Source organism: Electrophorus electricus, chromosome 14, assembly GCF_041902795.1.
Source record: "Electrophorus electricus isolate QZ-2024a chromosome 14, ASM4190279v1, whole genome shotgun sequence".
In the NCBI taxonomy this organism is placed as follows: domain Eukaryota; kingdom Metazoa; phylum Chordata; class Actinopteri; order Gymnotiformes; family Gymnotidae; genus Electrophorus; species Electrophorus electricus.
Genome location: NC_137510.1, coordinates 14,886,654 through 14,914,248, shown reverse-complemented (window position 1 = coordinate 14,914,248; position 27,595 = coordinate 14,886,654). Strand labels below are relative to the sequence as shown.

The following is a 27,595-nucleotide window of genomic DNA, read 5'->3' as shown; positions in this document are numbered from 1 at the left end:
TTAAAAAAATAAAAAAAAAAATACACTCGATTAACTGCTTAAACATGATAACCTTAAAAAAGCGTTCTCCATGTCAAGAATAGTTATGTCAGAGATATGAAGGTTTTAAGATGCCCTACTTACTCTAGATTGAAGAACCCATTGTATAACAACTACTTTGTTATTTCTTGAAAGGGTGTGAAAATGCTAAATGAGATTATATATAGACAGTTATATGAATGAAGAAAATAAATATATAGACAATCAAATGCATACTTACACAAATAATGTAAGAACTACAATTCCCATAGTCTTTCTGTTCCGCTATCACTGGCTGACGCAACTAAAAGTGGCCGAACACGTTAATTCTCACTGCCTCCTCCAGAAACTAAACGGTTTAGTGCTTTTAGTGGCTACCTCCATATATTTTTTTCCAGTTAGTATTTGCTATGACTGCACCGCTGAAAGTATGTATCATAGGGTCAGGGAACTGGTAAGTAACGTTCGCCCGCATCGAAACGGTCACCTGGTGTCTAGCTAGCTGTACCACACTGGTAACACAGAGTTTAATCTTAGTAATAGCTATCTTAACTTTCGTTAGCTTTGGAAAGCATGCGCCTTCGTCTTTTGTGTCAGTTGAGGAAATACTAACCTGTATTGATGATGATTAGATGATTATTGTTTTTGTTGTGTTTTTACTCTGTCAGTTTGATACGAAGCCCATTCTTTCAACAATAATTATTGCAGTAAACCTTGACTTAATGTAAGCCAAAAGCAGATATTCAGCATAACACTAATTAGCATGTCTTGTATGAATACAACATTAAGTTTACACAAAATAAAAGATAGTAGCTAATAAACTTGCAGTTGTGTTAAAGCGCATTTATCTGTTCCTGCTCAGGGGTTCTGCAATTGCAAGGATCATTGGTAACAATGCAGAGAAACTCCATCGGTTTGCCACTACAGTTAAGATGTGGGTATATGAGGAGAATGTAAATGGTAGGAAGCTTACTGACATCATTAACACAGAGCACGAGAACGTCAAATACCTTCCAGGTTACAAACTTCCAGAAAATGTGGTAAGAACACAATGTTTGTTCGTTGGTATTTTACACTTTTAAATATTTGTCCCATAATAAGCTTGTTATTTTTTAAAATTATTTTGCACTCAGATTAAATGATTCCTTTTTTCGTTGAGAAGTGCTGATCGATACGAAGCAATAGGATATAGCAGTATTAAGGAGTGGCTAACACTCTTAACGGTACTCTACATGTAGTGGGTGTATTATGTATTAAGGAGCATCTAACACTCTTAATGACACTGTGTCTGTAGGTTGCAGTGCCTCAGTTGCAGGTTGCTGCAGAAGGAGCAGACTTGCTGGTCTTTGTGGTCCCACACCAGTTTATTCGAAAGCTGTGTGATCAATTGATGGGATGTGTTTCTAAAAATGCCCGTGGAATTACTCTTATTAAGGTAAAGAGCACATTGAAAACATTATTCTTTGTTAGGACAGTTTTAGTGGAACTGAAAGACTAATTATGTCTGCTTTACTAGACATAGAAAACAGAAAGTAATTTTCAGGTTTGATGGTTTATAGGTTGAGCTGTTTCCTCTGCATTCTAATCAGTATAATGCAGATTCTTTATACCAAAATAAGATTGCTGGCCTTGTATATTCTGGACATTTTGGCACAAGGTGTTTCCCTAGTTGAGTGGCCAGACAGCAAGCCCTTCCACTGAATTAAAAAAACACTTTTCCTTAAATTTACAATGCATCAAAATGACCATAAAATGAGTATTAGAATCGATTGTCATAACTCACCAAAACTGTCATAGCATTGCAAATGAATTTATTGAGGCTTAAATACCTGAAAAAAAACTATAAAATTTTGGCAACCTGTTTAAGATTTCCCATAATAACAAATATACATAAAATTCACAGGTCTGAGCTCCATTCTTTAATTTTACTGATACTTTTTGTATGAAAAATAAATTGTGAATACCTTAAAAATTGCGAATACCTTAACATAAAGGTTGAGTGCATGCATCTGTAACTTTGGAACAAATATGAACTTCTCTGAACAGTCCTTTTCAATATTATTGTTGTATTTTCCATGTTTGTTTCACTTTCCCCTCTATGCTACGCTTATGACATTTCACCCACAGTGTCAGCCTAGGAATGGCATGGGAGGATGTGGCTCTGGATGTTCAGGGTTCACTGGGAGTAGGCCTACACTGTGTACTAGCATAACTCACGAGTCAAGCAGAGCCTTCTGGCTGACTGTCAAATTACTCCTCTTATTCTCTGTTGATTTTCTTAGTGCCAGCGTCTCTCTGTCTGGTATTGCTATCTCATGCCTGTGCTTACATTTGTATGCCACTTGTGCTGTTCTGTTGGTGGACCAATCGCATTCTGTTATAGGTTGACCTTGCTACTGTATATTTTCAGGTTTATGATTTCTGCCTTTATTGTCTCTAGTTAATTATATATCTTTTTTTCCAGTTCTCATTTTTGTTTTCTACTTTCAAGCTTTATGATTTTATTGTTGGTATTCCTTCTTTTTTTCCATGAGTAATTAGGCTGAAAGCTCCTCCAGATGTTCAGAACAGCTGAAGTTTCTTACTGTACTCTCTGCTGGGACAAATGTCTAGAGCAATAAAAAATGAACATATGATGGACTTTTCCATGTGTTGTTCCTCTTCAGGGCATTGATGAGGGGCCTGAGGGATTGAGACTCATCTCTGACATTATCAGAGAGAAGATGGGCATTGATGTCAGTGTCCTCATGGGGGCCAACATTGCTAATGAGGTGGCTGCTGAGAAATTCTGTGAAACCACTATTGGTAAGAGCAAAACCCATCCAGTTTCCCTTTTGAAAGAATAGCAACAAGAAGTGTTAGTTTGAACATACTACAAAGGAGAGAAATGTAACTGATCTGTGCTGGGCAATGTTATTTGTACTGATCTGCAGGGAGTAAGGTCTTCGAAAATGGCCTGCTTTTTAAGCAGCTTCTGCAGACCCCTAACTTCCGGATCACTGTCGTAGATGATGCTGACACAGTGGAGTTGTGTGGCGCTCTGAAAGTAAGTAGCACACTTGTCTCATTGGAGAGACAGCTCTAATCAAACAGGCCTCTAACAGCAGAGCAGTCCAACTTGTCTTATACTGTGTATTGTGACTTATACTGCTGAACAACTCATTCAAATGCTCCAGTTTTGATAGGTTTAATAGTAAAGCTGAAAGGTTGTATTTTAATAACATAGTCATATTGTTCTTTTAATTCTAAAGTACAAATCTACATTTTAAAAATAACATCTATATGGAGCCTCTTCTAGATATGTTATTTTAAGGTCTTAAATCTGTCACTTTCTTCCCATGCACTTTCATGACCAATTGTGTTATTACATTGTAGACTTTTCTTCTATTTTTAAAACCCCTTCAATGTTGCTTTGCCAGAACATTGTTGCAGTGGGTGCCGGCTTCTGCGATGGCCTACAGTGTGGAGACAATACCAAGGCGGCGGTTATCCGACTGGGACTGATGGAGATGATTGCTTTTGCTAAACTCTTCAGTAAAGACAACTCTGTGTCCTCCGCAACCTTCCTGGAGAGCTGTGGTGTGGCCGACCTCATCACTACCTGCTATGGTGGTCGCAACCGCCGTGTGGCGGAGGCCTTCGTCAAGACCGGCAAGGTCAGATGCTGCATTTGAGCATTTCTGGGGTTACCTCTGTAGAATATTGATTTTCAGGTAATGTAATCCCAGCAGACTACATTTACATTTATGGCATTTAGCAAAGGCTCTTATCCAGAGTGACTTACAAATGTGCTTTGTCATTTACTCATAGAATACATCTTAGCCAGTAAGATGGCTAAGTTGGATTCCAAGAGATTCTAAGAGGTTGGATTCCAATATACCAATGAACTAGAATACTGTAGAAATACTGGGATCAATGCTGATGCCTAGAAATACAAAATACATAAGGTCTATCTTGGACAATAAGTACAGTAAACAAGAAGTACTATAGTTTGTTCCAATTCGTAAACTATTATTTCTTGTCTTGGGGTCCTGAATTGTTTTGGTGCTTGTGCTGATCCTTCGATTAATGAATGATATTGTGACATTGTATTTTCTTAGAGCATTGAGGAGCTTGAGCGAGAGATGCTGAATGGCCAAAAGCTTCAGGGGCCACAGACCTCTGCTGAAGTTTACCACATCCTCAAACAGAAAGGCTTAGTGGAAAAGTGAGTGGATCACTTCACCCTGTGATTTTTATTCTTTCACGCAAACAATCTAACTTGTCTTAACTTATGAGCACTGGATATATATCTCATGTCATCACAATACAGTAACTGTTCTACAACATCTTGTGTCATAGGTTCCCCTTGTTTGTGGCAGTGCATCAGATCTGCTTTGAAGGCAAGCCAGTCCAGGACATGATCACCTGCCTACAGAGTCACCCAGAGCATCTCTGAAAGTCCTGTAGTGATTTGCATTCCCGGTAATCTTCTACAAACAAAGGAAGCTCTGACATTCAACTTATGGGTAGATGTGTCTGTTTCACTCAGTGTTACATGCACTGCATTATTTTACCCAGGCCTCCACCCTTTAGTTTTCAGTTTGGCAAAGTGGAACTCCTGAACCTAAGGTTAGCTTGGGGTCACTCTCACGTTCCGAACAGGCTTGGGAGTGGCTAAATGGGTGTTTTTTGATTCAGCATTACCTTATCAAGTTCCCTAAGTATATGAAGAATACAGAGTTATCCTTTGGATAGAATGTGAAGCCATATGTGATATCTACATCTGTACTGTTACTATGTTTTTAAACTTTTCTCTGTATTGACTGCCCTCTTGTGGAGGATTAATAACTACTATATATAAAAGATGGGAGAGGTTAATTTAAAAAAACAAACAAAACAAAAAACTTTTATTTTACCACTGACAATGGTATGTCATATCGTTTTAATCACCTAACAATGGTGCCCAATGGAGTCCAGCATTGACATGCTATTGAGCAACTGCTGCTCAAAACCAGTGACTGTCATACATTTCTCAAGTACTGCTTAAGGCAGGGCAAGAGGCAGTTCTATGGATCTGCTGCTTGCGTGCTTACTGGTGATGACCTGTTACACAAAACTAAATGACTCTTGGGGACCAGCTGCTTTTTCCCAACCTTCTGGTCAAGTTCTTCATTAGGCAGGTTTAATACGAATGCTCATTTACTATGCTTTGAAATCTCTGTGGAGCCAGCATTGTAATAATTAGTAGTACATTTTTAAACTTTTTGATACTCTTAATACATTTTAAAGAGCCTCAGTTGTACATTTCTTATGCCTTTTTTTTTGTTTAAAAGGGTATGTAGCGAATGCTTGTCAATCTGATTTTTTTTTTTCCTTCTTTCAGTGTTACTAGATACACTGCTACATACACTACGTACACTTTTTCCAGTTTTCTAATATTGGTTGAGAAGGTCACAAAAGAATCAGAAAACTCTCAGACAGTAACATAGATGATGATGATGATGATTTTTAATATGTTAAAATGTCTTCAAAGTTAAGGTCCAGGGGGGATATCTAAACCCTAGTGTTTGTGATTAGCCTACTTGGAAAAGCTGTAGTGCCCTGATAATTGTCATTATTTCATTACTCTGCTTTGTCAGTGTATACCACCCTCTGTTCAACAGACAGGGTATTATTTAGCTACTTTGCTTTCTATACATTATTAAAACAATCTTTTATGATGGGGAATTTAGTTTGCTTATTTACACTTAAAAAACACCAGTTGTGTTAAAACTGCTCTCAAAATGTAAAACTGAAAGCAAAATAATATTTCATGTTGTAAGGCTTTTCAAAAAGCATTGTACACAAACTGACACATGGTCATATTTTCTCCAGAGAAACCAAGATAACTTGGAAAAGGTGTTTTTTTTTTTTTTTAAACATACCAATTTTCCCTATATAATGGCTAAATTCACCATCTTTCTGTTATTTTGATTTCAGTGTCCTGTGTCTTAATACACCTTTCCCCTTTTTTATATTGCTCTGTACCTTGCATACAAACTCTGTGATGTAATCTTTTTTTCTCTTAGTGTATTGTGCAGTTTTCTCTCATTTGAGTAAGGTTGGACCACCAAGTGGTCAGAACAGATTTTTACTTTGTGATGACGGCAGATACTACTTAGGAGAGTCAAAGAAACTTGGCACCTAAAATGAATAATACAGGTGCAAATCTTCCTTCTTTGTCCTCTAACCTTTTTGTAACAATGCCATATCAAGCTAGCTAAAGAAAATCCTCTCACTAGTGACTCATTCCATGTTGCCTGTGTGCTTAATGAAGATGTAATTTGCCTTTTATATTGCTTTTGACTGTGTCTTTATGGCATCCTGTATTTTCACCTCTGGAAAAGGTGGGTGCTCTGAAAAGGTATTGTCATTTGTGTAGATAAAAAGTGAAACGTGATGCTTTGGCGATTAAACATCACAGTATTGTCTAGTTCTAGTTTGACTAATGTTTACCTGGAAAAAGCATAATATGCTGAATGTAAATATGTGCATAACACCAATAGTTACAGAAAAATGAAAGTATATTATCAAATGAGTCTAAAACAAGGCCATGTTTTACGATGGAGAACATGAAATGGGTAGCCACTTATGATCTTGATTTAAAACATTAAAATGACTGTTACAGTGACAGTACAGACAGCACTTTTATAGAAACTATACTTAAATTTATGTCTCGTTTTAGCAGAATAATTTCAGTGCATTTGATTACATTCAATTTATTATAGACAAACCATTTATTATAGACAATCTTGTCTTAAGTGTTTACAATTTGTTCTTTCCATTCCAGTGTTAAAGAACAATAAAACACAATTCCATGCATGTTTCCAAAACTGCCAAAAGTGTCTGGCAAGGATATAACAAAGTATATAACACACTTTGCATAACATGAAACAATGGTAGGCTAAATGATTATGAATATTGCAGTTGTTATTAGGATCCCTATTAGCTTCCACAAAGTGGTCACTAGTCTTCCTGAGGTCCACATATATGTAGGAATTCCCATTTCCATTATCTATGCTTCTGATACTACAAGCTTCCAAGTACCAATAACTAAAGCTGGACAAAAGGTATTAAGTACAAAAAATAAATATAAACATAAAAACTCAGTTGTTGAAATAATATGTCCCGATATTCCACTTTTGTAACTGTAAAAGACAAATCTGAGTAGAAAAAAAGGCTAGTCTCTAAAAGCCTTCATAGTTTATAATGATAAGAATATGTTTTGCAGAAGCTTAACAACCTCAAAATAACATTTATCAATAACACTTTATCTGCTGTAATGGTATTAATGTTATACTTTTAGAAACTTGCCCCAGGTCCGGTACAGCTGCTTTGTGAAAGACTGAATGCATCATTCGTCCTCGTCATCATCGCCACCACCAAAGGATAATAAACTTTTGTTTTTCACTTTTACCCCTGACCCCTCTTTCTTCTTCTCTGTAATTTCACTCTTCTTCCTCTTGTCAGAGCTAGCAGTAATACCTCCAAACTTGTCAGAGGAGCGTTTTATGGGTTTCTTAAATATGATTTTCCCATCAGCTTGAGGTTGTTCATCTAGTGGGAAAATGTATATTTTAATAACAATATCTATGCTCGATTAGTAAATGACTACATCAGAGGATTACTCTAGATAACTGTAGGCTTATCCCCTAAACAAAAGCAATATACTATAGCAAAGTACATGCTTGAATCCCGGAGCCTGTTCACCTCACATCAAAGATTCTGGGACACTAAATAGATTAGACAATAATACAGAAAACATGCTAGGACTACCTTCTGCACATTCTGGCATGTAGTCTTGTAACTTTCCCAATACAATTCGCCAAGTATTGTTGCACTGTACACTAGTATTGGGGAACAGTTGCTTATCTGGATTTTTCTGTTATTTATCCTCACTATGTAGCCAACGTTAACCAATATGTAGTTAGATGTAGAGCTACCTTTCTTCCCCACGTTAATTTCTTTCTTTATTTGCATGACCTCTTCTGCGCTTAGGTCACCCTCCTTTAGGACCACCACTTGTGGCCTTTCATCCTCTCGGTCGCTATCGCCGCTGTCATCATCACGCTCCGGCATTTGTTCTCGCTGTAATGACACCTTCACAAATTAATAACTGACCATCACCGCTTTTAAATCGTATTTTTAAGGAAAACGATGCTAGCTCGCTAGCTAACAGGGATAATCGGTAGATTAACCTAGCTAGGTTAGCTATGCTGTGCTAGCTAGGTAATGTTACCTTTGTTTCAACCGTAGGTCCCTCTTTATAACCAACGTCGTTCTTGAATTTCCGCAGAAAAGATGGCTCAGCAGGCTTCACCCATGACACATTACCTTTTTTATTCATTATGTATGGCACAAACCTATACCGTAGTTAATACACATTTGGTGTTCCTTAGACGATAACGCTGTCAACTACAATTTACGATGGTAAACTACCTACGTCATCAACATGCGCGTTTGACAACTCCAGATATCCAACGTTTACTAGGATTAAGCATACCTACTGTTTGGATATTTCACGAAGCAACGAGAGATCGTTTTTTGTTTGAATGTTGCTAGGAAATGCTAAAGACGAGGCTGTAGGGTTTGTGGTTAAATATAAATTCCGCGGGCAATCATACTCGGTTTAACTTTCTAAATAAAGTACCTTTCATCGGTCGAGCGTTCTTGCATGCTCAATGCAGTCTCAATGGAGATAGGTTAGATAACGTTAGCCTGCTAGCTGTGGGCCGACTGGTAACGTAGCTGGCTTGCTACTGAACTGGAAATGATGGCAACTGGAATTATTTACGCTTTGCTAGCAGGATTTCTCGGAGCCGTGGCGTCTTCCTCTGCAAAACTGTCACTTGGTGCCAGTTACATCAAAGGGTTGTGTGAAGCGGGTGTGAGAAGATGGACTGTCGAAGGGATTTTGACATCCGAAGTCGACACTACATCTTGTGAATGGGTGAAACTGCAATTTCTCAGTAGTTTTATTATTAGCTATATAATTGAACTATGCTAGCTGCTTAAACCTCTATGGAAGGTGTAATCCATCACTGCTGGAACCCCTATTTAGACGCAACAAGTAATAATCTAATATAATTTCCATTATAGAGAGAGTTTATTTAGAAAATGGTGTTTTCAAAGCGGTATATTTTTGAGGGATTAAATTGAGTGAACTGTAAAAGGTCTTTTCTGAGTGATGATGTTATCCACAGCTCCACATTCCTCTGAGAGTGCTGTGTGGACTCCTGCTGCTTCTCTGCAACACTGTGATGTGGACCTTCTTTGCTAAAGCTCTCAGACACTCTTCTTCTTCTGCTCAGGCTACAGTGACCACTACGGCTTCCAATTTCATATTCTCTGTGAGGCCTCGCTCAGTGCTAAACACAGCAAAAAAGCATATTAAGAATGCAAAGAAAGTCATTTAGGTTAATGCATTCTAGAATGAACACTTATGCTACATCATTTGGTTTTAGAAACAGACCAGAATCTAACAGTACAATATAAAATTATCAGTCTGACAGATGGTTTACCACTTTTTTAGGCATTCTTTGGACATTTGATCTTTGGGGAAAGACACGCCATGTTATGGTGGGTTGGCATCTTCTTAACCTTACTGGGGCTCTTCGTCTTGCACGGATCACCTTCGCGGGACCAGAAATTGGATGTGAAAAAGGGTGAATGAGCCATTAAGTGGATCAGCTATGGAGGAAAATTCACTGTACATTTGGAAAATGCAAATAAATGATTCAATTAGGAAGTTCCTCTGTAGTTCTTCCATACTAACACTAATCCATTGTCTTCATCAGCAGAATATAAAATATCCAGTAACAGGGCTGAAGACCTGTAGTGTGGATCACAGTATTTGTGTTTATATAGTGTATTGTGCTTAGTTATTTTGGTGGGTTTTTTATTTTATGAAACCAAGCATTTGCTGAATGTTTTGTTTTATATTGTGGTATGTACAGAGAAAAGGGTAACACCTCACGTTAAGATTCTCTTAACTAACATTAGTTTGATAACATTAAACATACCATTAATTTAGGAATATTAATCCAAGAATATTGTTAACTAATTAACTTTGTAATTAACTTGTAAACCCTTATGCACTTCCTGGCATCAAAAATTAATAGTGAAGAGGTTATGGAGAACACTTGGAGACAAAAAGGAAAAACAGATTATGTTCCATGAAACTGCAAAATGCTGATGATTTCAATTATATTGTTAAAATTACTAATGGTTTGTTAGACACCTAATCGTGAAAATAGTAAAATAATGTAAAGTGTCACTGATGAAAGAAACAATGGTAGGCTAACTGATTATGAATATTGCTGTTGTTATTTGGATCCCCATTAGCTTCCACAAAGTGGTCACTAGTCTTCGTGAGGTCCACATATGTGTAGGATTTCCCATTTCCATTATCTATGCTTCTGATACTACAAGCTTCCAAGTACCAATAACTAAAGCTGGACAAAAGGTACTAAGTACAAAAAAAAAATCTATAAACTTAAAAACTTAAAAGTTGTTGAAATATGTCCTGATATTCCACTTTTGTAATTGTAAAAGACAAATCTGAGTAGAAAAAAAGGCTAGTCTCTAAAAGCCTTCATAATTTATAATGATGATAATGTGTTTTGAGTTTCTTGGAAGCTTAACAACATCAAAATAACATTTATCAATAATACTTTATCTGCTGTAATATGGTGTTAATGTTATACTTTTAAGAAACTTGCCCCAGGTCCGGTACAGCTGCTTTGTGAAAGACTGAATGCATCATTCGTCCTCGTCATCATCGCCACCACCAAAGGATAATAAACTTTTGTTTTGTACTTTCACCCCTGACCCTGCTTTCTTCTTCTCTGTAATTTCACTCTTCTTTCTCTTGTCAGAGCTAGCAGTAATACCTCCAAACTTGTCAAAGGAGCATTTTATGGGTTTCTTAAATATGATTTTCCCATCAGCTTGAGGTTGTTCATCTAGTGGGAAAATTTATATTTTAATAACAATATCTATGCTCGATTAGTAAATGACTACATCAGAGGATTACTCTAGATAACTAGGTTTATCCCCTAAACATAAGCAATATACTATAGCAAAGTACATGTTTGAATCCCGGAGCCTGTTCACCTCACGTCAAAGATTCTGGGACACTAAATAGATTAGACAATAATACAGAAAACATGCTAGGACTACCTTCTGCAAATTCTGGCACGTAGTCTTGTGTAACTTTCCCAATACAATTCGCCAAGTACTGCTGCACTGTACACTTATCCTGTTGTAAGTGTCCCTTCAGTTCATGAAACGTTGGATTTTTCTGTTATTTATCCTCACTATGTAGCCAACGTTAACCAATATGTAGTTAGATGTAGAGCTACCTTTCTTCCCCACGTTAATTTCTTTCTTTATTTGCATGACCTCTTCTGCGCTTAGGTCACCCTCCTTTAGGACCACCACTTGTGGCCTTTCATCCTCTCGGTCGCTATCGCCGCTGTCATCATCACGCTCCGGCATTTGTTCTCGCTGTAATGACACCTTCACAAATTAATAACTGACCATCACCGCTTTTAAATCGTATTTTTAAGGAAAACGATGCTAGCTCGCTAGCTAACAGGGATAATCGGTAGATTAACCTAGCTAGGTTAGCTATGCTGTGCTAGCTAGGTAATGTTACCTTTGTTTCAACCGTATTCTTAAAATTATTAATGGTTTGTTACTTACACCTAATGCTGTAAATAGTAAAATAATGTAGTGTTACTGATGAAAGAATGTCACCCATTACTTGTATACACAACTCATAAAATGGGAGGACGTACAAGGCTTTAGAGTTTTGAATGGAATGAAAAAGTTATGATCTAGAGAACATGTTGCTGTGATGATGGTTGATCATCTGTTGATAATGTTACTTGTTCTCATTTGAGAACTTCATTATTTTCTGAAGAACCTCCATGTTGTTACATGGTAGGCGGTTGTTTACAGTGCACCTTCAAACAGGACCATTTCATTTAACTCTTAGTACCACAGCATACTGCTTTGGAAAAGCAGTTTAGAAACCCAATTCAAGAACCCCCTTTCAAACCTAATCAGTATTTTGAGTTCAATTTAGGATTGTAGCAGAAATTAAGATCCATTTGGCGTAAACATCCCTTTTTATTAAAACTATGAACTTTTTTTTTTTTTTTTGCATTATGTAGTTATATGAAGACACAGCTAGTGTAAAATAATTTAAGGTTTGAAATGATAGTTATTATTCCAAAGAAATGCCATTTCAGAATATGGAAGGTGATGATAAATCCCAAATAACCATTTTAATGTCAGAGCATTTAAATAAAAATCTTTAAATAGGAATGTATCGCTTTCTCTAAAAATATATAGTTGGAGGCAGCTTTATTCTTCCATAAATAGTATTACCATATAGTGTGTGGGTAAAATGTACATTTACTTCAATAGTTATTACTTACACAGTTGTATTTGTTATAATTGAGAGACCACTGCTGTTATACCATCCATGTAATATTGGTCAAATTGGCAATGGTCCAAGTTCTGAGAACTATATACAAAGGAAAAGTTTTTTTGTTTTTTTTGTTTTTTTCTGGTCATCTGATACTGGGATTTAAAAAAGGGACATACAATGGGTTTTTTTGGTTGATGTTTTAAGGCACTGAAAACTGAATACAGTATTTATATTGAGCCAATTTTCTTGATTAAATATTTGAAGGAATATGGCTAGATTTGTGAAGGTTGCAACCTGGATTTATTTTTGTTGTATATACATATATGCTTTTTATAAGTGTTCCCCTTCTGCTTTAAGTTAAAGTAAACGTCCAGTTAAGGTGGTTAAAATCACTATAAAAAAAAGCCTTTTTTTTTCTTGGGAAATGACCAATTGGTTCAGATTTCTGACCAAGAGCTATTGGTGTTTGAGACCATATAAAAGACCACCTAACCATCATGTCAGCACCCATATATCTCAACAAACAGTGAGGCGCAATGAGTGTTTGATTAGGTGTTCAGCCAAAGCAGTATGGTTTTTATCTATTTCAAAAGGTCACTGCCCAGACCAGTCCTAATGGAAGGTTAAGACTGTCAGTCAAGGCGACTGGCCAATAAAAATGTCCATGACTTTCCCAAGACTTCCCATGTGCTTATAGTAAATAAAAATGCTACATCTCAGAAACCGGCACCTTGCATGAATCTGTGGAAGTTTGCATTGTATTTCTGTTCTTGTAGGGGTGGTATAGTGGACTTTGGCCATGGTGGTCTTAGTGCCGTAAAGGAATCTCAATGACATCTTCCTCTATGATTTCACCCTGAGGGGCTTCAGGGATGCTTGTTGAATCATCAGTTCTGCATGAAAGGTCTGTGAAGGGGCTAAGCCAGGCCAGAGACAGAGGACCACCAAATGCTTCCTTCATGCCCTCCCAGCATGGAATCTTCTCCCATCGTGGAATTTCTCCTTTTAGCTTTTCAATACCCTGAAAAGAAAAATCAACAGGACCAAGTTGAAACAAGAGAATACATAGTGATACATTCCATGAATAACTGAACAACAGGCACATTACCAACTGAAATTCCTTTGAACTCAACAAGAAATAAAGGCAGCACAGCATTGATATGAACCAAGTAAAGTAGGAAATGGGAAATAAATTAAAAAATTTTGCCATGCATCCGCAGCTGCCCTGATGAGAGTGGTGGGCCTTAGCCAATGAAACAAAATGGCTTGTTTCACCATACAGACAAATAAAATGCACATGCAGCATGCTTTAATCACTTTTAATGTGCAGTCTGCAAAAAAAGGGGAAAAATATCTAGAGTCTTTGTCAGTGTCAACATTAGCATGACATGCATGGCATGACCAAATTTAACAGCTGCAGTAGAAATGCCTTTTTAACCAGGAGTGATCAAGTCTTACCTCCATCTCACCAATCAGTGACATCACGCTTAATTCAAGATGGCAAATTAATATTACATTTGACGGTTTTACTTTTTAACCACAAACATAGAGGTAAGCATAAAATAGAGTTAAACACAGAGTAGAAAAGAATAGAAATATCTGGTTACTAAGACACAGGGAGAGAAATGATGGAGAGAATCAGCGAGTGATGTGATGCATTAGAATCTTGACTTCTTGACAGCAAGTACTGATAGTATATTAAAATAAAGAAGCGCAGAACACAATGCATCACTTTTAAAAACAATCTTGAAAACCTTTCAAAACCCCCCAGTGGAGAACTTTAGTCCAACTAAAAGTATTTGCAGTTACATTTAAAAGTAGTTCCAAGACTGAATCAATATTTAAAATTCTTCACTTTCTATTGGTCATAGAAATACCGTTCACATATATAGTTGCAAGAAAAATTTGTTAAATGTATGTGAATAAATAGGTTATTGTGTGGAATAACCTGGATGTTGGCATAAATTACTCTTATTTTGAGCTAAATCAAATAAATAGACACATTTAATTTGCTTAAACTAATAACTGACAAATAAGTGTACTTCTTAACAATACTGAATACATTGTTTGACCATATAAACATTTAAACTCATAACCTTCTATAGCAACAATATCTACCAAACATTTCCTGTTGGTCAGGCTTGCACAAAGGAGTTAGACCATGCCTCCTTTACAAACATATTTTAGCTCATTGTTATTTATCTTCATTCCTGAATAGCTCTCTGAATTGACAAGATGCAGAATTGTTTGGTGATTAGTTTAAGCAGATTGTGTTTGTCTATTATTGTGACATATTTGAAGTAATTAATGCAGATATGTAGTCAGGTTTTTAACATTTAGTTGTGAACCCTAATTCAAAAAGGTTCACAATTTTTTCTTGCATATTTATTGTGCAGGCTACTTAAAATTGGGGGTACTATTGGCTTATTCATAATAAAGCAATCCCCCAATGAAAGTGAGCCCAAATCTGTAAATAGTATCCATCACATTTATGAAACAATAAAACAATCATGATCTACTGATCTACAGTACAATAAATCTAACAAAGGAACTCTTCAGTTTAGAATGATCACCCAGAGGGCAAAAACGTTTCTCACTCATAGCAAGGCCGGTAATGTGTGGTCTCTACCTTCAGGGTTAGTAATGGGTCTTATTTAGTTGCCAACAATAGATTTAAATAAAGTCCAAATACATTAATTTTCTTATGCTCTTCCTCATGTTTCCAAGTATTTTAATGAACCACATGTACCATAGGTGTAGTAAATGGTTAAAAACAATATATTTTTTATTTACATGTTTACATTTATTAAGAATTAATTTTCAGATTAGTCATTTTCTTTTGCCAGTAGTGTCATACAGAATTATCATGATAGCCTGAATGGTTGAAATTGCATTTTATGGCATATTTTAATATCAGATTTTCCATGATTGATTCCAAATGCTCCTGCAATACTGCAAATAGCATTTGCTTGATTCATAAGCCAGTTTACTTTTATTTACGAATGCATCGGTTATTCACCAGTAACAATACTTAGCATTCCATGTCATAAATTTGACTGAATTTCCATTGGTACTTTTAATTGTCAGGAAACAAAATATCTAAGAACTGACTTAAAAAAGGAAAAAAGAAAGAATATACTCACTATAACCTAAATATGTTGGATATATGGATAGAAGTATACATGTACATAACATTATTTAATAACAATCTTATTTGGGTGTGTATGTATATTAAAAACACACACATTCTCTCTCTCTCTCTCTCTCTCTCTCTCTCTCTCTCTCTCTCTCTCTCTCTCTGTCTTACATAAAACAAGCCTTATTTGTAAATGTAATGCAAGATACACACTGCTCAGTTCAGGATTACAATCACGCTAGAGGATGCTGTTTGGGAGGCAATTTGGCATTAACCAAGTCCACCGATTTTCAGTCTTTGCCTTAAAGCTGGACAAAGAATGGGCCTATTATTCCTGAACTCAGACCACATACTGGTAGGGGTCAGCTTTCCCATGGTCAGGTGTAGAAAACGGGCTAAACCATGCTATTGAGAAGGGGTGTCCAAATACCGCCTTCATGTTCATCCATTTAGTTTTTTTAGCCCATCTTCTCTCTTCCTTTTTCAACTGCTCTATGCCCTAAAAACAAGAGACAACCAAGACTTCAGAGTGTGTGTATAAAAAGAACCAGTGTGCTCCATTCAAGAACTTTAAAGAACTGAAGTTTCCATGCTACGAGAAAAAATGAACATTGAAACTGCCACTCACTGTAACTATCTGTAGAAAGCTCTGAATGGATAGAAAAAAATCTGTAGGAAAAATGGGTAATCCTCCAAGGATGAGTGTAATAACGTTCCTTACACTACTTGTCTTTTCAGAAGACTTGAAGGCAGTGTAACATAACATATATAACATCCAAGGAATGGTGTTAAGTGCAGGCTTATTCTGAGTCAGTGCTCTACTACTCAGTGTGCAAGCTTCCTTTATGTACTGGACCAGTCCTAAGCTTTACCATGTTGAGTGAAAGAAAATCTGAGTTCATATGTAAATGTCGTCTCTGAGTGACTGCTGACATATGCAGTGGGACATGAAAGACACTGCCATGCCTAAATCAGCACCATCACTCAAACATTTTATACATGACATCTGCTCCCAGATACAAACCATACAGAATCTTCTGTGGCAGGGCTGGGATGAAGAGCAGAAGGAAGGGCTCAGGTCACTTACCGTCTCATCTGTACAGATAGAATGGACTTGGGTGCCAAACATCACAGAGGTGAAGATGAGGAAGAGGAGGCCCTCAAAGCACAGGAGGATGAGGAGGATGACAGTTGCTGGAGGTGAGAAAGTACTGCATTCTGGGGTGGGAGGGGAATGATTAGCCACTTAAGACTTAGCAAAGGGTTAAGAAGAGGATGCAATAGTTACTCTTTTTGTAAGGATACCATATTATGTCAAATTCCAAACCACAGTGAGGGTAGTAGTAATAGAAATGTGCTGTTAAAATTGCTGAAAAAGTGATGCTGACGCTGTCCTATTACTGTGAACCATTGTGTCACAAGAAATGTTATGGCGCAATTAAATATTGTTTGTTTTATCTTTGTCAGTATGTTTACTTTGGCCACATTGCACAAAATCAAAGACAAGAGATAATTCTGACACAGAATAAACAATAAAATATCCAAGTCAGAATCAGCTGTTAAATAATGGTATTAGTATGTTTATGTTCAGTAAACTAGCAAATTAGAGCAGTCATCTTAAATCACTAGCTATGGGGACAGTAGCACATTCATGTCATGTATAAAAATAAATAAACCCAACAGAAACAGAAGTAACTATTAAAGTAATCATAGTCCTCTCCTTGTTATGTTCTCTCCTCTATGTTACTAAAGGGGACCCAAGATATCTTTCCAAATTATTAAGTCTTCTAAGGTATTGCTAATAACTACGGCTTTTACTTACTCATCCAATCATCTTCAAAGCAGTACAAAAAATGGAAGACCACCATGATCAAGGCATGTAGAGATATGAGTGCAATGTACATCTGGAACATAGAGAGGATCTCAGGCTTAGATAAGAGCTACAGCTATGCATGTCTAACACAGTCAACAGATGCTGCACATGACTAAACTCCTTACTTCCAATGCCCACAGTTCCATAGTAGCCAAGCTAACACAAAGTGCATATTTTCCACATTCCAGGCATCTGTACAGATTTACTACTTTCATAGTTCACATAAATGTTAAATTATGCTTAAATAACTGGTCCAATGGAAACTAGATTCTACTAGGATTTTTGAATTAGCTTGTTAAATCTGACAAATTAATCAATATTGCTATTTATTACCAGATACATTAAAAGTATTATTTTCTTAACATGACAACACCAACACAATATTGTCAAAAGTGTAATATTATAAAGATTATATAAATGTATTAATTGGTTGTGTCTAGGTATTTATGTCTATCCCTGTGTGCTACATACCGTAAAGAGCACAAAATACTTCTGGTTATTTTCACCAACACAGTTGTTGACCCAAGGGCAGTGATGGTCCATCTTTCGAATGCATCGTTTGCAGACACTGATAAAATTAAGGGAGTGCAAACAGAACAGAGAGAGACAGTGAATGAAATAGTTACTGGTCTATTGTTACTGCTTTTGGAGCATACGCATTGTATGAGTGCATTATGTAACACAGTATTGCATAAAAACCGACCCTACTCTCCATGACCTGCCTATTTTCACCATTGGGCTAGAAACTAGAATTTCTCATTACATTATTAGGCATGATGACCTTATATAAACACTATACCGGCACACAGTTACAGACTGTAGCATACCTGTTGCCACGCACAGTTTGCTGGCCACCCTCTACCCTGGTCATCACCGACCAGCTTCTGACAATAAAACTACTGCTAGCTGGACCCTTTCAGACACGAAAGTGTCAGTGACATGCGTTTAGCATGGGAGTCAGCGTTGCACTGGTATGAGTTTATCAGGCACTCATGTTTTGCTGGAGCTTCCACACATCAGTGGATATGAATCTGCTCGATCAAGAAGGGTCTCCCAACCAAAAATATCCAGCCACCAATGTGCTTGTTGTCAGAAACTATCCACTATCCATCACAACAGTTACGAGACTATCTCTAGCTGCTCATGTAGCTCACCTAGTAAAGCACTTGGTGCGAGACACCACCAAAGTCACGGTTTTGATTCCCCAGATGTACTAATGCTGTCTACTGATAAACATATGCAAACTGTGCTGGATGAGTGTGTCTACTGTAAATTTAACTACAAGGTGTTTGTTATGCTTGTCTTTCTTACCTGCAGTGGTGAGCTCTGTCAGGCTTGATGCTGCAGCACTTGGGACATTTGTAGACCACCTGACCTGGCTTCAGCTGCAGACTCTCTATATATTCTTTTGTGGCATTTCCTTTTGGCACAGCCCCCTTAAAGCAATTTGAACTTGAGCGTTAAACTCTGATACAGGACTGATAATTATGTGTCTGTTCATACATTTCACTGAATGACAACTTACTGGGTCTGTGCACATGGCTCTGAAATGAGACGCCAAGGCGAGAAAAGCCAGACTGTTGAAGATGGTGCCGTTTACTAAACTGTAGGTGAGGTTCTTGGTGGGAAGTAGCATAACAAACAACACGACAAACTCTGCAAACATGACGAGCAGCCAAGTGATAATGGCACAGACGATGCCACAGGCATCCCGTATGAACCACATAGTATTCTGTCTGTCATGACAGGGAGGATCACACTGCACAGGTTGCAGGCTGGCGACCTGCCTCTCAACGTCCCTGAACCTTGGCACGGGGCTTCTCATCCTATCACAAAGACGCCATGCTGAGGAACAAAATGACAATAAGTTAATCACTGATGCAGTTAATGTCTTTGTAGTTAAAGAAGACTCACTTGACTGAAGGTGGACAATTTCAAAGACAAAAGCTCTTCTAAATGATGATGGACAAAGGTACATGCTTTGGGTTTAGCCTGACAATCTACAGTTCATATAACAGGCAAGATGATAATGACAGCTGGTAATAATGTCAGAAAGTCCTATTTATGACACAGCAGAATAGTTCTTGTAACTGGCCCATAGACTACTGACCACAGGGACCAGGGCAATAATAACAATGTAAAAAAAAAAAAACAACAGGTATGGACTTTCGATCATAATCAGAAATTTGCAATATCTTTTGTGTTTTTTTGGTAAACCATTCGTTGCTGACGGGCACAAGGGATGTGTCTAAATGAGGTAATAAAATAAATAAGTAAATTAATTAATTAAATGTCTTTTTTTTTTCTAATGAACTGATTTCAGGCAGAGCTCTATCTAAGAACGTCAGCAAAACAACGTTTATGAAATCCCCTGATTCAGAGTTATAGCTAGATAATTTAGCTCCGAGTTTGCTCTGAAACACGGACACACGCGGAAGCAATAGATCTACACCCCATGCCCTTGTGTTCATAGCTCTGGGCATTTCGAGAAACACGGCCGTAAGATGCCATTCTGATGCTCTTTCGGGCTATGCACCAGTCAGTGTATCACACTATATCAGAAAGAAATTCTGTTGCCAATTTCATACTTTATGGTCCAAATATTTTTAAAATTTCCACTGGAGATAGGATTCTGCTCCACTGAAACAACTAACGCTGATTAGATATATCTTGTCAGAATTACCAAGTCAAAGAAACACATAGCTAGCTATAATAGATCACATTTGGCGAAATTATTTTCTAAGAGATTAGCAGTAACACATTAAACAGGCAAAGTCACTGTTCAAAAATAAAGTAGAACAGAACAATGTTCATATCAAAATGAGGGTCTTGCGAACAGGAATCAATAAGATAAATATATGAGGAAGCTACGAGACAGGCTGCGCTAGCTACCTGGCCCAAGCGATGATTAACTAACTAGCTAGCTACTTACTTTACTGTCGAAAATGCTCCTCACATTTACTCGCCAAAATACAGTTGAAAATACAGAGAGCAAACCGAGATAAAATACAGTATAGTTCAATTCGTTAACATGAGGAAAATCCTATTTAATCGGCTACAAAGAATAGGCTGTTGTGAAAGCTGCATTTTTGCGTATACTCCTCCCTTGGCTGACTGACACTTGAGAAACTCGTGGCCACACCTCCCGTACAAATACGAGCCGCAATCCAGAGGACGACCCACACATCGAAACCGGTTTTTAGAAATTGGCAAGGACCGGTTTTGAGTAGTAGTCATCCTCGCACACAATGCAGCCTAGTAGAAACTGGAGAATTTCATAAAAATAATTAAAACAAACTTTAACAAAACTCTAGGATGTTATTATTATTATTATTATTATTATTATTATTATTATTATTTCTACTACTGCTGCTGAAAACCACTCATGTAACAGATATATCAATTATCAGTTATTATCAATCTCAATCTACACTTCACAATTGCGTTTCCTCTCAAAAGCGTTATAATCCAGAGGTTATTGACAGCAATGCTCATTGACAAAAGATGCCATATAATTTTATATCTTAAAAACATAACTATTTCAGAATGACGCATTTTGTGGTTGAAGGAAATGAGCTGGATGTTGTTTTGTCTAATTTCAAATCCAAACTGGGTTGTCATTCTGACAACGATTGAACGCGCCACGATCCCAGGATCTTCGGTTCTCGCGTCTGATACTCAGATCCTCCGGAAGTTGAATCATATTCTCTTCTGACACGTTCCGCTTAGCTCGAAGCTTTAGGGCTGCTTTAATATCAGGCAGTTCATAATGAGTGTGTAACCGCAATGAAGGGACGATGGGTTTTAATATCCATCGTGAAATGGACGCGGTTGGCCGATAGGCAATGCTTCGAGTTTTTCGAGTTTTTTTAAATTTGTTGCCAAAGGAAAGAAATGTGATGCTGCTCGTTCTTAACTGATTAGGAGTAGGTGGCGTTACCTTAGCTACCCCAAGGGCCATTGTATCATTTAGCTCGTCTCATTTCTAGCACGTTTAGCTATACCTCAGCTAGCTCGCTAACGTCCGTGCTATGAGTTCACTGAGAGCAATCCGGATTTCTTCTGCTTGGTATGTAGTTAGCTAACGTTAGATATTTAGCTAGCTAACTAGTTAGATGCCTGTTTGACATGGGCCTGTATCATTTCTATAATTTAGTTAATTGCGGTTATAATTAATTATTTGATAACGTGTTATTATATAAGAAAAGTTTACATTTATAGCTAGCTAGCCATACTATAAGTTAATCATTGTGTAGTTTGACAGTTCCTTCTTGTAACGTTAGCTGGCTAGCTAGCTTAGCTAGTTAACTGCACCTTAAATGAGCTCCCTGGAAATTAGCTGAGATACGTAGCCAGTTGTTCGGCTAAGATGCTTAGATGTGGATACTTTAGCTAGCTAGGTTAGCAACTTGCCTATTCATAAATTGTCTCTTCCTGCAAGGAAGACCATTTAGGACTGACGGTGCCATTTATATATGAATAGAGTAACGTTACTGTTACACTTATTGGTCGTGGCTATTCAGAAAACAACATTTGATTTAGCCTTCCCAAAGCCGTGGCTAGTTAGCATAAATAGCTAAGCCTTTTCCCTCAATTTACAAGGTCGTATAGAAATTAGTTTATATGTTGCTTGGGACGATACCTGACGTTATTTCGAGTGCTCTTGGGTGTTGTGGCTATACTATGTGAACAGGCATTTATTTATCTTCTCAACATTTTTCAGACATTAATCTCAACATGGCCATTACTCAGTTTCGTCTGTTCAAGTTGTGCACTTGTATAGCATCTATTCTTTCGTTCCTTAAAAGGTTAATATGCAGGTGAGTCCTTTGAGGGCTTTAATTATTTGTAATTATTGTGGTATTGTGCAAATCGCATTTAAATCCTGATCAGAACCTTTATGTTAACGAATACTTTTATTTGAGAGTATAAGTTTGTCTCAGAGTGCCCTTTGGAAACCAATGATCGATTATAGAGTCAAAACAATACAAAATATAACTGTCCGATTACTTACGGACAGTAGGTAACCAACCTATGAAACTCAACCATGCCTTTCTTTTTTTTCTTTTTTTCTGAGGCAGTTAACAATTGCCTTATGATATCAAGTATACTTGAATGATGGGAATGTATGTAATGGTTTATTTATTTCTCTTTTCTTTTTATTGAACATAATCGTTTACAACTTAAAATATCTCTTATAATGAATATTTTAGTGTAGACTTAATAATAATCTGCTCTGGTCAAATTTATTTAAGTTTTCAGAATGACATGGTGTAACTTTAAAGGCTAACAAATTCTTCTGAACCTTTTCTAAACCCTGCTTGTAGCCTCATGGGAAGGTTCTATTACTGTATATTACTCGGTGAAATAACTGTCAAATGAGAGCTTGCCACAACAGTCATGCACTCAAACTTGGTTTAAAAAAATAAAATACTGAAAAGCTCACATTTAAGTAGCAGTTCTTCTTGCTTTTTCATCCTTTATACTTTTGTTCCCTCCTTGATGATAGAACTGGAAGATCACGCAAGTTAAGCGGTGATCAGATCACTCTCCCTACTACTGTTGACTTTTCCTCTGTGTCTAAGCAGGTTGGTGCATATACTAGTCTGTTATTAGTAAATCGGTGAAATTACTGCTTTATACAGTCAAACAAAGTCAGTGTTTAGCTTTGTTCCCACTGAAGGTTTGAGTTTATTTAAAATGACACCTCCAGCAAAATAAATATTATATACAATGTTGGTAGAAATTTACAGGTAAGTAAAATGTAATTGCATTTTGTTTTATATGATATGTGTGCTATTCTTGTGTACTTCTCCCATAGCCAGAGATAGAGGAGTGGAGTTCATGGGATGAAGATGCCCCCACAAGTATAAAGATTGAGGGTGGTAATGGAACTGTTCCCCCCCACCAGAACCAGGTGGAGGAGGAAGAACCAGACTATTTCAAAGACATGGCTCCTACCATCAGGAAAACACAAAAAGTGGGTTCATACTTAATGTTAAGAAAATATACTTGTTCCTCTAACCTTCTAAAGTAAACTCACAGGAAATTAAACCTACTGCCTGTTTCTGCCCTCTTGCCAGATTATCTTAAAGAAAAGGGAGCCTGTGAGTTTCTCTGTTCCTGATGCTACTACAGGCTTTTCCAGCAGACTGGCTGCCACTCAGGATATGTCCTTCATTCAGCCTTCAGTGAGTGCTGTGCTTACACTACATCTGGGCAGCCAATTTGTCCTTTGACAGGGTCGAAGGTGATGTACATACACAAATGGAAAACATAGTTATGTACAAGAAGCAAGTCCATTGATAATTAAATGATGGTGCATTTATCTGTTAATAGATATTTCATGTTTGTTGCCTTTAATACTTCAGATGCATCTTAAAGCAAAAGCAGTGGTAATCAAATTAGAGTATTTGCTTTGTACGCTATAATGTGCTTAAAGGTGTTTGTCTCAAAGGTTCTCTCTATACAGCTCAGAGAGGTATAAAAAGGTGCACATGGACATTTATCTAATTAACTCATTTGTAGTCAGACCCAAATGAATCAATAACAGTAGGGTGATTTATATAGTGCAGATATTATGAAAATAAATAAAAATAATAAAAAGATCAATTCTTTTAAATATATTTCTTAATACACCTGTCTAGTTCTGTGGTAATCTAGACAAGGAATGAAGTTGTTCACTTCCAACTTTTCAGAGTGACTATTCACCCTCAGAAAGACTTTATAATTTGTCTTTCTTAGGCACAGCACATTTAACATCAGCATGCTGTACATCCTAATGTTTTGTTGCAATTCATGCTATTATACTGTGCGTTTCTAACGCACAATCTTTTTTTTAGAGCCAGTCCATTCACTGAAATGTATTGAGCAGCCTATGTGGTGTGTCCTGCAGGCAGAACTGGGGGATATGGATAACTGGCAGGAGGATGCTAATGCCTGGGAAGATGAGTCTGAGGCTGCATGGGAGGCAGAGGAAGTGCTAAGGTACCGCTCCACCACACTGCACCACACCTTCAGAAAGTCCACCCAACTGGTGACTTGGGGTCCTTGTCTAACCTAGTACTGTTGTATGCTTGGGGAAAAAAGGGAATACTTTGAATATGGCCTGATTTAGTTATGTTAATATGTGCCTACACTTTCCCTGATGTCTTCTATTCACAGTGTGTTGTTTGCTATCTCCTGTCATAGTTCTGTAGTGTTTGGTTCTTGAACATGACAAGACCATTTATGAAGAACATGTATACCATTTATTTACGAAACTGCACTTTGAGGGCAGATGTATTTTATATGTGGAGCTCTTAGTCATGGTTATAGGCTCTTTTTAACTTTCTGATGCTTGGTGGCTAACATCTAATTGGCTTTCTATTGACCAAAAGTAAAATAACAATTATCATAGTAGTATGATAGAAAGTCAGAAAATTATTGTATCATGAAACACATATATTGAGTGGCAGACATCTTTAGATGGGGGTGGTGGTTAAGGTAGTTACAATAGTCAGGTCAGGTATCCAAAAATGGCTAATATTGACACGGGTTTGCCAAGTTTCAATTTCCTACTACATGATGAAACTATGGGAGAGTAGGTATTTAACTGCCTATGTCCACTAGATGCCAGTGTGGAATCACTGAAGTTTTGAATAAACATTTCCCATGTGATTATTTAACCAAGTCACAAGAATCTTGTGCAGCATATTTACAAGCAATATTTATTATTATAAAAATATCCATATTGTTTGCTATTGTTCAGCACAATAAAAGTTGTGTTCTAGTGTTTCAGTATGTATGATTAAAATTTGGATCAGTTTATTAGCTAGTTGCATTGCTGCATTAAGCTTTATCTGCATTTACTCTCCTTTCCCCCTGACAATTATGCATACCTGTTGATATTTTTTAACTTGCAGCATTGGAGCTCAGCCTTCAGTGTTGTAAAGTGAAATTTGATGATAAAAATTAAGAAGGAAATTGGCAAACTGTGCTTTTTCTTATAATTGTTGCTTCTGTGAATGTGATGATTACAGACAGCAGAAGATGGCAGAGAGGGAGAAGCGTGCCATGGAGCAGCAGAGAAAAAAACTAGAGAAAGAAGCTCAGAGGATGATGAAGAAGGAGCAAAAGATAGCAGTCAAGCTTTCATAACATTTGTTAACAAACACTGGACACTCAATATCCCAATGAGCCTCCAATGATCCTTTCATCTTTTTTATTCCCACTTCAACATGACAGTTTTCTGTGTCTTTTGCCATCAGTTTTTGAAGTTCTTTGACTTTCATGAGAGAGCTCCTGGTTTTCTGTATTTTTTCCTTTTATTGTATAAATACAATAACAAAGTACCTTTCGTGTGCATTCAGGAGCAGTCAGGAATATACTTTAAATACCTGCAGAAGAACTTGGTGGTTTATACTGTCAGTATTTATAAACCGTGAAAGACTTTGAGGAGAACATCTTTCTTGCCTACACGAAGACACATTTTTTATTTCCTTATTATTTCTCTTTTTTCCTTCCTCATCTGTACCATCTTATAATGGAGTTCATTTAGGTTAAATTGTTTTTGATTTGGGAAGATGTAATGTTAATAATTGATTTATACAATTTCTTCATCTGCTTTCAAAAACACAATGGTGGTAAGTTTTTCATTCTCTTCATGATGTAAGCCTAATCATGATTGAGTTACTACAGAAAGAGGCCTTACGTGAAGGCGTGTATTATTCGAAAAGGGGTGGAGTACGCCTTCCCTCACAATGAGGTCAACTAAAATGGAAAAATATAAAGTCTGACGTTTTACACTGGTTAAAAACGAGGGTGAGATAGTGAGAGGAGTCTGAACTGATAAGAGGGAATGAGTACTGCAGGATGGATTGGCCCTAGATTCAAAGCCAGTTTTTGATGAGCTGTGGGTGTTAAGCTGGTGGTTGTCATGGAAACATTGCAGGTTTTGAATATCTCGGGTGATGACCAAAGCAGCTCCTATCCATTTTTGAATAGTGTCACCACATTTACTGTAATAATAATAAATTTAAAAAAAACAGGTAAATAATGTTTATTACATATTCTGTATGTAGCATTTTTGTTTTAGGCAGCAATCAAGTACTTAACAGCCCTACAGTTTGATTGGATTTTTGTCCATAGTCCTGTTTATTTAGGACTGATTTGCACTGTCAGAGTGGTATGTATAATAAAAATGTAATTGATGAAGTTTCTAAACATTTGAATTAATATTACACAAATATCATTATAATGCTGAGCACTACTGAGGTGTTGAAAGAGGCAGTGATCACAAAATCACTTGTATGTTTTAATGTTAACGAAGCATTAAGCCACTGAGGACATTAGGTACATGCCGGAATTAAATTTCTGCCTTTGATTTTAAAAATATTTTCCAATTTAGGTGGGCTGGCTGATGATTTAAAAAAAAAAAATGTGTTTTTAACAGAATTTTGCAAAACATTTATATGCTGGAGGCAGGTTTCAAATGTGTGAAGAATTTCCAACAAGAAGCAGAGACTGGTTTTACCATGGGTCCGGGCAACGAATGGTGCATGATTATGGCTTGTCATGTTATTTTCTTTCTTTCTTTTTTGGCACACATTTGTTCTTTACCTGTAATAAATATTTGGAACGTCATTCTTTGGTTTGGCCTTGGCCTAAACCATTGCTCCTTGCTGTTTCTGTCAGGGTTTGGGCTTCTGTTTTTTTTCCACTGTTTCTCAGCATCTTTATCTGACTCTTGGCCATGCTGATTAGTGCAATATGGTGTCCTTAGTTCTGGTCTCAAACATGCTGTCTTTGTGAAGCAGTGCAAAAGAGAACAATTGATTTGCTTCGATGATGACTCGTTTGGTAATTTAATGTCCAATATTTAGAGCAACTCGTCATACCTAAATATAAATATATTTCATTGAGCTTTAATGTTGTGCTTGTTGACCAGATGAGACATACCCTGCAAAATGATTCAATGTTGCTAAGTTTATTGAAGGTCGTGCATGTTTTGGGTGGTGGAATATTTCAACCCTGAGAATGATGTCATAATCACAAACTGTTTCAGCAACGCCTCCGGCTGGCCAAAGCTCTCACGGCATGACCCACTTTAGTTTTTAAACAGAAGGGA

The 27,595-nt window shown here is 37.1% G+C and overlaps 5 protein-coding genes across 8 annotated transcripts; 3 read left to right on the top strand and 2 right to left on the bottom strand.

Annotated features, from left to right (window-relative positions):
• Window positions 1-323: 323 nt before the first annotated feature.
• On the top strand, window positions 324-6,333 carry gpd1l (glycerol-3-phosphate dehydrogenase 1 like). Of its 2 annotated transcripts, XM_027019272.3 has the most exons (9): window positions 324-472; window positions 687-742; window positions 881-1,058; window positions 1,313-1,453; window positions 2,685-2,823; window positions 2,952-3,064; window positions 3,438-3,674; window positions 4,119-4,225; window positions 4,360-6,333. In XM_027019272.3, exons 1-9 carry the CDS (start codon window positions 449-451, stop codon window positions 4,454-4,456), a joined length of 1,092 nt encoding a protein of 363 aa, XP_026875073.3. In that variant the 5' UTR covers window positions 324-448; the 3' UTR covers window positions 4,457-6,333. The 2 variants fall into 2 exon arrangements, with proteins under 2 accessions (XP_026875073.3, XP_026875074.3); XM_027019273.3 differs by lacking the exon at window positions 687-742.
• Window positions 6,334-6,742: 409 nt separating this feature from the next.
• kiaa1143 (KIAA1143 ortholog) lies at window positions 6,743-8,420 on the bottom strand. The gene is made up of 3 exons (XM_027019275.3): window positions 8,279-8,420; window positions 7,983-8,127; window positions 6,743-7,596 (listed from the first exon to the last, which is right to left on the bottom strand). Exons 1-3 carry the CDS (start codon window positions 8,384-8,386, stop codon window positions 7,394-7,396), a joined length of 456 nt encoding a protein of 151 aa, XP_026875076.2. The 5' UTR covers window positions 8,387-8,420; the 3' UTR covers window positions 6,743-7,393.
• An 86-nt stretch (window positions 8,421-8,506) lies between these two features.
• tmem42a (transmembrane protein 42a) lies at window positions 8,507-9,787 on the top strand. The gene is made up of 3 exons (XM_027019274.3): window positions 8,507-8,989; window positions 9,243-9,389; window positions 9,572-9,787. Exons 1-3 carry the CDS (start codon window positions 8,810-8,812, stop codon window positions 9,710-9,712), a joined length of 468 nt encoding a protein of 155 aa, XP_026875075.2. The 5' UTR covers window positions 8,507-8,809; the 3' UTR covers window positions 9,713-9,787.
• A 1,927-nt stretch (window positions 9,788-11,714) lies between these two features.
• Window positions 11,715-20,744, bottom strand: zdhhc3a (zDHHC palmitoyltransferase 3a). Of its 2 annotated transcripts, none has more exons than XM_027019296.3 (7): window positions 20,420-20,744; window positions 19,013-19,332; window positions 18,799-18,923; window positions 17,959-18,055; window positions 17,437-17,518; window positions 16,702-16,832; window positions 11,715-13,499 (listed from the first exon to the last, which is right to left on the bottom strand). In XM_027019296.3, exons 2-7 carry the CDS (start codon window positions 19,310-19,312, stop codon window positions 13,287-13,289), a joined length of 948 nt encoding a protein of 315 aa, XP_026875097.2. In that variant the 5' UTR covers window positions 19,313-19,332; window positions 20,420-20,744; the 3' UTR covers window positions 11,715-13,286. The 2 variants fall into 2 exon arrangements, with proteins under 2 accessions (XP_026875097.2, XP_026875098.2); XM_027019297.3 differs by lacking the exon at window positions 11,715-13,499 and adding an exon at window positions 15,234-16,113 and having other exon boundaries at window positions 20,420-20,739.
• A 447-nt stretch (window positions 20,745-21,191) lies between these two features.
• On the top strand, window positions 21,192-27,111 carry ebag9 (estrogen receptor binding site associated antigen 9). Of its 2 annotated transcripts, none has more exons than XM_027019281.3 (7): window positions 21,192-21,556; window positions 22,211-22,307; window positions 22,997-23,075; window positions 23,309-23,467; window positions 23,571-23,678; window positions 24,383-24,474; window positions 25,509-27,111. In XM_027019281.3, exons 2-7 carry the CDS (start codon window positions 22,225-22,227, stop codon window positions 25,624-25,626), a joined length of 639 nt encoding a protein of 212 aa, XP_026875082.1. In that variant the 5' UTR covers window positions 21,192-21,556; window positions 22,211-22,224; the 3' UTR covers window positions 25,627-27,111. The 2 variants fall into 2 exon arrangements, with proteins under 2 accessions (XP_026875082.1, XP_081553163.1); XM_081697037.1 differs by lacking the exon at window positions 21,192-21,556 and adding an exon at window positions 22,569-22,613.
• Window positions 27,112-27,595: the final 484 nt, after the last annotated feature.